The 10,783-nt window shown below is 42.2% G+C and overlaps 1 protein-coding gene across 1 annotated transcript in view; it reads left to right on the plus strand.

Moving 5' to 3' along the window:
* Window positions 1-10,576, plus strand: part of PAX2 (paired box 2) — a 100,735-nt gene extending 90,159 nt beyond the window's left edge. Inside the window, 3 exon segments of the mRNA XM_054072324.1 lie at window positions 3,982-4,068; window positions 5,381-5,421; window positions 5,423-10,576. Coding sequence (XP_053928299.1) covers window positions 3,982-4,068; window positions 5,381-5,421; window positions 5,423-5,521 — 227 coding nt within the window. The 3' untranslated portion in view covers window positions 5,522-10,576.
* The last annotated feature ends 207 nt before the right edge of the window (window positions 10,577-10,783 follow it).

Below are 10,783 nucleotides of genomic sequence, written 5' to 3' on the forward strand. Positions count from 1 at the left end.
CCTACTTGGGCATCCTGCAGTAGTTACTGCATCTTTCCACAGAGCATCAAGTTCTGGCTGTTTCAGTCACCCTTCACTGGTCAGACCCAGCCTGGCAGCCCTTCTGTTTCTGTCTTCTAATGTGACTGAAGACAACAAGCTGGAGATGAAGATGCTTCCTGGGAAGGAACTTGGCTTTAATAGGTCACACTGCAGAATCCTGCAGCCACTACCTCTGTCAGGGGCCAAAAGTGAATGCCTAAGGAAAGATATAAGAGTAGAGCAAACACATATCAATACTCTCTCAAAAGATCTCCCAGCCTCCAACAAGCTGCAGCTCAGAGACTTCCTAAGCCAGACTTAGTATCGTTCTTTTTTAAGAATAAACACCTTTGATAGGTTTCCCCTACGCAAACTTCAACAGTGCCTCTTGAACACATATAAGCCTTTCACATCTGTACGAACCTATGGCGAGAAGTTCCGTGGCTTAACTGCATATTGTGTGAAAACTACCTCCCTTATTTGTTCTGAACCTGCCACCTGCTAGGCTCACTTCATGCCTCATGGTTTCTGTATTAGAAGACTAAACGTGCCAAGATTTAAATACAGATACTAAGAAATACTGTTAGTAAAGGTTCCCAGAGCACAGATTGCATAGAATATAGGCCTCATGAGATCGATCCTCCGTGCTTGCTTGCAACCTCTGTTAAGAGTCCAAGCTAAACAGAGAAAACAAATACGATGTCGCCAATGGTTTGTTACATGTCCCTAGGCCAAGAAAGATCAGGGGCCAGTGCTTAAACTACATTGGAAGCAAGAAGCCAGCAAGATGACCACTCAGGCAGTATCTTTCAGAAACATACTGACAAGCAAATGAACCTTATTGTCTATAAGTGAGTGAATATGAAAAAGATGCTCTGTCTTTGCTAAATAAAGGTGCAGAGCTAATAATAGAGCTGTTCAGAAAGCAAAATTTCCAACCCATGCAAATCTCTGATTTTTTGACACTTGTTTTCATCTTGCATTGGGATCAGGAGTCAGAATCTTGAAACTGTTCGATTTGCAAACATCAGATGAAACATTTCAATAACATCAACATGTTCTAGGTGTCAAGACATATTAAAATAATAAAATAGTTGAAATTAAATGAGATGAGAAAGGGCAAATGACACAAAACAAGAAAGTTGAAACATAATAGTTTGTTTCAATTTGCAGTCATTTCAGAACTTTTCTTTCCAAAACTCCATTGAAGCTGACAAACTCATTCAAAACATTTTCATTTCAATGAAACAGCATTTTCCAGTGGAAAGCTGTTTCTGAGAAGACTGTTTGGCCTGTACTAACCAAAGCTGCTCTGTTCTATCTGTGACAACCTTTTGCTAGACTTCTTACTTACACAGTCTAGAGAAGAGCTTGTGTCTAGTAGTAGTACACCCATGTAACTTGGTCAGTCATTCATGCAAATACCTCTGAGGTTTATACAAATGATGTGGGAAGATACATATCCTGCATTTGCCCTTGCCTGTAACTTCAGGTCCCAGGCTGCAGACCTTGATGAAAGCCAGTAGTCCCTGAGCACACACTTGTAAAAGCAGAGGTTAGTCACCCAAAGAAGGACAAATCAGGTATTGTGCTACACTTAACCTATAAGTCTGAGAGATGTTTCCTGCACAGGTAACAAAGCACCTTTGATCCCAGCCTCAATTCTTCTTCTTTCCCAGAAAGGCCATCAAGTTTCTGCACCGTTTTGGTGAACTGAGCATCTGCTTAAGGGAATTGCAGTTTATGCAGAGCAGTGTAGAGCCTGCAGAGAGGGCTGGTGATGGCAACGGCAGGGAGTCGTTAAACAGAATCCAATGTTGATGAGGAAATTACACTTGTTTCATTAGTGATCGGGGAAGGCGATAGCTCAGTTCCTCTTGGTCACAGTTGAGCTCAAAAGCTCATTATCCTTCTGCATGCATGCTTTCACTCCTCGTCAATAAACACCGTTTCCAGTGGCTGCCCTCCCTCCTCCCCAGCTCTCCATAGCTGAGGCTCTTTCTCCTCTACTTAACCCATGCTTTAGGAACACTATGAACAGTTTAGGGTGACAACTCAGAGGAGGGTGAGAGAGAAGCCTTAAAATATCAGAACTTCTTCTCTCCATGCAGAGAAGTGATGTTTATATGAGACATTTCAAACCAGAAACCTATCTGGATAGGTTTTTTCCTTCTTTGGGGGACAAACTCATTCCTGTATATCCCACAGATAAGTAACTTCAGTACAGATCAATCTGGACTATGCATAGATTTTCGTCTTTGTATCCTATTCTACAGCATCTTTGTCACCCTAGCAGGTTTCACCTATACCTTCCTGGCTAGCTGTCAGTTTTTTCAGTGCAAAATATTTCTATATATGGAAAGATGCAGAGTTATTATCCTTAAACCAGTATTTAGCAAAGTCTATCACACAAAGTGAAGTTTTATGCTGAAATGAAAAACTACTGTGAGCAAAATACATTTGGATGGTAGTTGTTTTTCACACATACACATTTTCATACTGACTACTTTGGTTATTACCCTGAGTGTCTTTAAAAAAAAAAAAAGGATGGACAGATTTTCCTCAAGTTTAAACCAGTGCAAATCCCCTGACTTCAACAGCTACGTTTCCACCATCTGTGAATCTATGGGTTTCCTTTTAATTCTCTGGTGAGGGAAGACTTGCAGAGAGTACAGTATGATTGACATTTCTTTGGTAATTGTATCACAGGCATCTAGCACGTCTTCCATTGCTGTCTTTCCTTATTCCATGGTATCCAGCAGGAATCCAAGTGCTTTCCAAACACTTCTGTTGTAACAACTCCACCTTCACCTTAGGGCAGACCAAAAGCTAATAGTCACGCTGTTCTTTCACTGTCTTTTAAGTGCATAATGCCTTTCAGATGGTGCTAATTGTCACCAGCCCCTTGGTACTGCATTAAACTGAGGTTATGATCAGGTAATGGCATGTTTTTATTTAACATGATCATGTATTTTTAAGTTTTGGGCAGCTTATTTATTTTGAATGCAACACCATACCTCCTCAGTTACTAAATACAATTTCTGTATAGCCTTCAACAAGGAGACTTAGCTCCTCATGTGCAATAACACTGAATACTTAAGAAGACTCTACAACATTCGAATCTCAGAGCCTTATTAAAAGACAAAGCTCACAAGTATTTTGGTTTGGGCCCATTTAAACTGACTATGAAAAAGTGAGCTGTAACCTAGCTTGTCTTTCAGATTCAGAAAAACAGTAATCATTACAAAGCTATTTTCTGGAATGGAATACAGCAAGTTTTCTCTGTAATTCACTAACTAAGCATAAAGGTGGGGGTCATTATATATGAATTACTTGTCTGACTAACACCATCATGTAGAGAAAGAGATTCGCATGATTTCCATTTTCATAATCAAGCCCACTCTGCTCTCAGAACATTTCCAATACTGTATAATACTCTTCCCCACCAATACATCATCACCATCAGTACTCTACAACCAAAACTTAGCAATACATATCGTCATCAACAGCACTGCTGGTACCAATGAGTTTAGTGCAAGCTTGACCCATCAAGGTCCCATGTGTACTGTCTTGACACTACCGGAGGACCTTAGATTTTATTTAAAAGAAAGGTGATAATTGCAGAAAAAGCTTGCCTACGCAATCCTACTGCAACCTCAGAAGTCAGAAGTCAATGAAAAATAAACTAGGTTTTTGTTTGTATTATTGAATTTCATTATTTTAAACTAACTTCTTGATGTGACAAGATCAATCTCATGATATTTAGTTGTATGGGTAACCAACATTGTACTGAAAAAACACTACAGTATCCTGAAGTGCACAGTTGCAGCTGGGCAAGGAAGCTAGATACACTAGTTTTCCTGCTGGCATATGGATTCAAGATGAACACTGGCTCAATGGAATAGCAGACACAAATCTTAATTTTTAGCTGTATCTCACACCTTCCTTGATTTCTTCCAGGGAGCGAATTCTCAGGGAACCCCTACAGCCACCCTCAGTACACAACCTACAACGAGGCCTGGCGGTTCAGCAACCCTGCATTACTAAGTGAGTACCTCTTTCCCACAGCACACCCCAGCCTCGCGCTCCTTCTGTTCGTCTCTTTGTTTTCTTATCTTTTGTTTGTTTGTTTGTTTGTTTCTGAAGAGGGCTTCCAAGTATTTGGCCAGGTGAGAGGCCCTTTTCCTCACTTTCCAGTCCAGCATCTAGATGGGTATTGCCTCATCTGTGCTTTGTATCTGTTCTAAAGCTGGTTCCTTCTCTGTGAGGTGGTTCAGAATTTCCGTTCAACTCCGCCCTCTCCATAGGCTGCATCCACAGTTTATTCCAGCTGAGATCAGAAGTTAAATTCAGGTTCTGCTAGTCTCTTGGGTTCAATCAGCATCCACCCAAGATCTGGTTAAAAATGCAGATGAGGTTTTGCTCCTCTCCCAAGTTAAACTCACAGTCATTTCTTGGGTAGCTGCAAATCTCATAGAAGTTCTTCGTATCGGATCAGTTGGAACAGTGTCCAGGAGGGGAGACAGGCTGCATCACTAGGTTTATAATAGCCAGTAGTTTTCCTGCAGAGATATATCAGTCTCCAAGGACTCTAATATGCCCAGAAACAGTCAGGATTTGTGTGAGAGGAAAAAACCTCCCATAAGACTATATCTTCTAACACAACATTTCTTTGCAAGGGAATAGGAAGAGATATGTAAAATAAATCAACTGTGATTATTACCTACGTATTTACTGAGGTCTAACAAGAGATACATGCACATTTTATTTGTGTTGTTAAACCTCAGTAAATGTGATCTTAATAATCAATTACTATTTAACAGACATTCAATAACTATCTAGAGAGCTCTCATGTCAAATGTGATCAAAATGCCAAGCAATAAAACATTGTAATTTTGTTTCATTTCACCCCTCCTTATTTTAAAAGTAACCCACTGTACTTTATCAGGTTTGCTCACAACATCTGGCCCTGACACTTTCCTTGTGGCTGCAGAGCAGGTGTGGTGTATTTGTGCTGCAAAGCTCACAGGCTTCTCTCTCGGCAACTTATTGATGGTCAGAAGGAGCAAAAGGATCTCCTTCCTGTAGAGGGGCTTCAGAGACAGAGGCCATGGTAGTACCAATGCACTGAAATATGGCTCTTTGCTGGCTTCTACTGATTGCTTTTCCCTAATCCCATTAAGAGCTGAGTCTCCAAGTTTGTTCTTTTGGTTCCTTTCCTTTTCTTTCTTACTTTCCTTTTTTCTTTTCAGTTCTTGTTTGTTTCTTTTCTTCTTGTTTTAGTTTTTATTTTATTTATTTTTTTTTTTTACTGTTTGTCCTTTCAACCAGTCCATTCTTCTCCTGTGTTAACTTTCAGGTTCCCCTTATTATTATAGTGCCACATCCCGGGGCTCCGCACCTCCCACTGCTGCCGCTGCCTATGACCGCCACTAGTTACCATGGAAACCACATGAAACTGCAGGGTGACAGCTTAGGCCTCCACATTGTACCTGTCTGATCACCTCCCTTCATCCCTGGGAAGGGTGAAGAGACCTTCTTTGTTGCTCCTCACAGTCCAGTTCTGTCCTCTTTGACACGAAGGCATCGGACCAAGCGCTCACCACACAAGACTGAGACCCCTGCCGTTCCCATGCCCTCCACCCTGACCGCTCCCCCTTGCTGGGAAGAGCCTACGGCCAAGTGGCATCTCCTGTGGGAGCCCTCCACTGCGCCTGGGCAGCTCAGCCATGCAGTCTCCTTGGCTTCCAGGATTTGAGGGAACTGGGAAGCAATGCAGCTGGCAACCATTGCCTTACCGGACCTCCTTCTTCTGGGAGCAGTAAGGGCCGGGAAAGCAGGGGAGAATACCGCTCATGAAACACTGTTCCCCAAAGATATGTTCTGCTGTGGTGGACTCCTCAATATGTATAACCTGTGATGCTCACCCTGTTTCCCAGGACAGAGGGAACAGTCTGGCTAGAGCAGAGATGGCAGTACAGAGACCTGGACCATCTAGCAATGAAGAAAAGGACCAAGTTAACTATCTGCATCTCGTGAGGGGTTCTCTGTGCACCTCATCCCTGCTCTCCAGCGTGGCTTCCCCCATAGTTGGCTGCACCTCATGCATGGTGACTTTGCAGGCCAGAGTCGGGAGGAACTTCACACATACACCCACAATTTCTGTGACACACAATCAGCTCAGACAGAGGATGGAGCAACATCTACAAACCAACCAACGAAATGAAGAAATATATAAATAGATATATAAATATAACTGTGTTTTTATGCTTTGTCATGAAGGTCTGTAAAAAGGAAAAAAAAAAAAAGAACAAAACCCCAATTTTCTAAAAAACCCAAGCAAACAAAAACAACAAAAAAACCAAAATAATAATTAAAAAAACCCTACAAAAATAAAACTCCAAGTCCCATCCGTCCAGCCACTTGAATGGCAGACGAGTTCCTCTGACGTTTGATGCTCCTCTTTCACTCTAGGGTTTTGTTTCTTTTCTGTTTTGCACTACAATGGGATGGTGGTATTGGAGAGGATTGGATACCAGCTCCACCCTGGTTGCCTCCTCCTCCTTCCCCTTTCCCAAACCCTGTCTCTGGGGAGCAGTGTGGACAAGTTACATCTGACAAAGTTACCAAACACATCAGTCAACAAAAAAGCACTCTGAGTCAACAAACGTTTTCCATGCCACTGGTTGGCAAACAAAGAAAACAAGCCCAGCTGCGCTCTAACTGCGCTGTGTGGCAGGAAGGAGAGTGTGGGCCTTCACACAGGCCCATCTGATTGCCCTCTGGACAGATGAGACTGAGATGGACAAATTCAGGATTGGCTGGGATTATTGCTTGGTTCCCTAGCCCTTAGCCACCTACTGCTCCTTCTACCTTAACCCCTGTACTCGTCATGACTTCAGTTCACTCACATCCCAACTTCTACAATTTTAGATATGCCCAATGCCCATTCTCCAGATCCCCACAGTGGATGACAACAGTCTCATTATCTGTGCCCAGCACCTAATCTCCTAACCACTACAGCCTTGCTATACGAGCCCACTTCAATTCCCAGTCCATCTGCTCATACACCTACTAATTTATAGGCCTCCATCCTCCATTCAAATCCATGTGCCTGCATCCTACCAGCCACTCCCAACATACAGTCCCATCTCTTCATCTTCCTGTATTGTGCACCCTAATATTTACCCCTTATCCCAAATGCTCACCTGATGATTCTCTAGGGATTCTCTGCTCCTTTTTGGTTCCCAAGTGACTGGCAAACACTGTTCTGCGAAAGGCTGTCAATAGAAATGCTTATCACTCCTGTATTGTCAGCAAACTCATAAACTGTTCCTTGCACTGACACTTCCCAAAAAATACTCAAAGAAAACATGAAGGCAGCTATAGCCTGTCCCCAAGGCATCAAGTCTGCCGAAGTGGATCCTTGTTGTTTAAGTGAGGTTTCAGATAAAACTCATGGGCTACTGTCCATGGACAAAGACAGGATTGAGAATCAAACCCCGAAAGGGCATAAAAGTGAACAGCGGAGCAATCTGTACAGCCAACATTATGTATAAAATCCAAAGTTCTCAGCCTCGAAGGAGATGTGGTTGTGGACTCAGTATTCTGTCTCCAAGTTTAACTTGTATGTATGAAATCCATCATCAGTAATCAGCTGTGTTGATCCCAAAGGCCCCTTTCACCTAACACTTTTAGCCCTTGCATGGGTCTGTGATTATAGGTCTGTGTCTTCTTTAACAGGATGCCCAAATGATAAGGGTATTTGGGGGGGGTGGGGGGGATGTTTACATAGAAGATATAGAGCTAAAATCTGTTCCTGTACAGAATAAAATCAAAGAGGTTACTCCTGATCTATTAAAAGTGTTGTTCCACACGTTTTACCTCTGAGTAACCTGATGCAAACAGAGTCATTACACCATCACCAAGACCAGAATTTGGCCCATTATCTCATCTTATTCTATACAAGAATAAAATCCTAAGTAATTTCTAAAAAAGTACTTTCACCACTCCTGTTTTCCTCCACAGACACCAGATAGATGATGGAGTCTCCATTTCAGCCTCTCAGTACAGCCCTTGCTCTACTTGTGTGCCACCTGGTTTCAGTCAGCAGGTGGTTGGGGCAGAGGCAGTAAATCCCTGGACCAGCAAGGAGAACCTCCTGGGGAGGCTAGAGAAAAGGAGACTGTCATGCCTTACATGGGAACCTGCAGCCCAGGGGCCATCTCAAAAGAAGCTAGCAGCTCAGAAATGCTTATTTTTGTAATGGTGTTTTGCTAAACTTGAGACACAAGCTAGGGTATGAAAACAGGATTTGGTTGGCTCACTCATGGCTGGCTTGATTTGACACTCGGAGGGCCAAATCCATTGTTGGTGTAACTCCAGTGCTAAAAGAGGATTTCCACCAGGCATTGGATTGGTCTGGAAACTTCATAAGTATGGCATGTAGTTTGACCAGGAAAATTAAAAGGAAAGCAGAATTATGCAAAGGACTGGGCAGTCTAATCCTCTTCCACCACCATCTGTAGAATCCCATGCGAATGTACTGAATTACATTTGCCAAAGAGTTTCTTGTGTTGGTTGTTTTGATTTACAGTCGGTGGATGCATTGTAAAGCAGTATTATAGCTAAAGTCTAGTAGCTGACACAGGGATTTATGTGGTGATATTATGCAGAAGAAAACCATCAATATTCATATAGATTCCATTAGACTGGACTATGCAGGAAACGCAAGAATTCTACCAATTATTTAATATTATGTTATTTGCAAAAACAATTGCTGCTTTGTAGGAAGATAATGTGTGTAATGTGAAGGCAATTCCTCTTGTATATAAGTTCATTTCCATCTTCATCATGGTAGTTATTAAAACAGCCTCGTCTCATCCTGTAGATAAGGAACACACTGTCTGTACTGTGCAAGTCTCGTTGTGCTCACTGAAAACAAAACAATGTGTTCAATAAAGCACAGCACAAATCTGGAACCTAAGGGAACAGCCAAACCTTGGAAGGACCCCTTCTCCAACAAGCCAACAGTTGCAGTTGCTTTGTTATAGATGGATATTTTTTTTCCCAATTTTTGTTTCAAAAGTTTTACAGGGAAAATGAAGAAGAATTGGGGGAAGAAACCACTATGCAAAATCCAGTGAAGTCTACCACTCGCATCTCTCTCCTCCACTCTACTGTCTCTTCCCTTTCTCCAGTTTCTTTCTCACACCCTTTCCCTTCCATTTCTATCTCTCTCTTTTGTTATTCTTCATCCTCAATCCATTTTTCTATCCAGAGAGGCAACAGCAATGATGATAAGAGAACAGGTGTCTGGGAACTCAAACTCCCCAATTCTCCTTGTTGCTCTAGAGAACATTTGTCAAGTCCAATTTCCCCACTATGCCTCAATTCCAATCTTCTGTAAAATGGGGATAACAATAGTTCCCAATTCATAGGCGGATTACGCAGTTAAATTAATTAGCACTGGCTCAGTGCTTTGAGGTCCTGGAAAGAAAATTCTATCAAAGTGTTAAGTATTCTTCTGAATAATAATTAATGTTTCCATTACATTTCTTTCTTTTCCTTTTTCTCACAAATCATTCTTTGTTTGATTATTCTTCTTCCATAGCTCTCCCTTCACTTCTTTCTTCTTCTACCATTCTTAGCTCTGCTGCTACTATTGCTTTATCTACCAGACCTAGAAGAAATGTGAGACTGGATCTCCTTCTGTCATCATTTCTTCACAGGGGAGGAATCTCATGAGTTCTCAAATGCCATACTTGTTGGAAGCAACAGTGACCATGGCATTTAAAACTGGGCAGCGCTTTCAAGGTCTGTTCTCTAAAGCTCCCATCTCGCTTTGGCCCAATGAGATATGGAGCAAGAAGGAAGGAGGTTTGCACAGGGTGGTTACAGTAAAGCTGAAACCCTTGTGACTTGTAAATCTGTTGGGGAGTGTTGGTGGCAATGAGCCCTGCTGTGGAAATAGAGAGAAGTCTGCATGCTTTCTGACCCATCGGTAGCAATGATTCAGCTTCAGAGTATGACTTCAGAATTAATCACAAACTGAATGTGAGGATGTTAAAGAACAAAAGGAAAACAAAAAAACCCTGCACCTCTTTCTCCTTGAGTATATAATTATATATGCACATAAACATTTCCCTAAAGGAATTTTTGGTTTTGAAACTGAACTGTTGGAGAAAAACCCCAATCCTCTTGTTCCTAAGGAAAAGCATTCCTCTGGAAAAAGAAATAAGAATCATAGCTGCCCCCTTTGGCACTCACAGAATGATGGTTTCTGAGGGACCTCACAAATACCACAATGTGCTCCTTGGCTGGGCCCAGGACAGTGGCAAAATTGCAAAGCAGGAAGGAGGGACCAAACAGTGACAATTACAGAACTGATGAGAAATCCAACTGTAAGCAGCTCTACGGATGCTCTCCAGGCTAAGATAGACATGAGAGTGGGGAAGGGGCCAGTGCCAGGTGCAGGGTCATATCCATTCTAGGCTGCTGCAGCCACTCTTGGCTTTTCCTCATTGCTTCAGTTCTGACTTTTTTATTTTCTCTTTTTGTGCACATGAGAAATAAAAACAGTTTGGTTTTTTTTTTTCTTGTATGTCATTTTTGTGGCTTCTGGCTTGTTTCTTTTTCCCTCTCTCTCTCTTACCCCCCCCGCCTCATTGCTTCTCTCTCCAGTGGATTCCCCTTGAGGTATCCAGAACGTGACATTTGTTGCGCCTGACACCCTTCAGGCACCATGTAAACAACACTATGA

This window comes from Cuculus canorus, chromosome 7 (assembly GCF_017976375.1).
Source record: "Cuculus canorus isolate bCucCan1 chromosome 7, bCucCan1.pri, whole genome shotgun sequence".
Classification (NCBI taxonomy): Eukaryota; Metazoa; Chordata; class Aves; order Cuculiformes; family Cuculidae; genus Cuculus; species Cuculus canorus.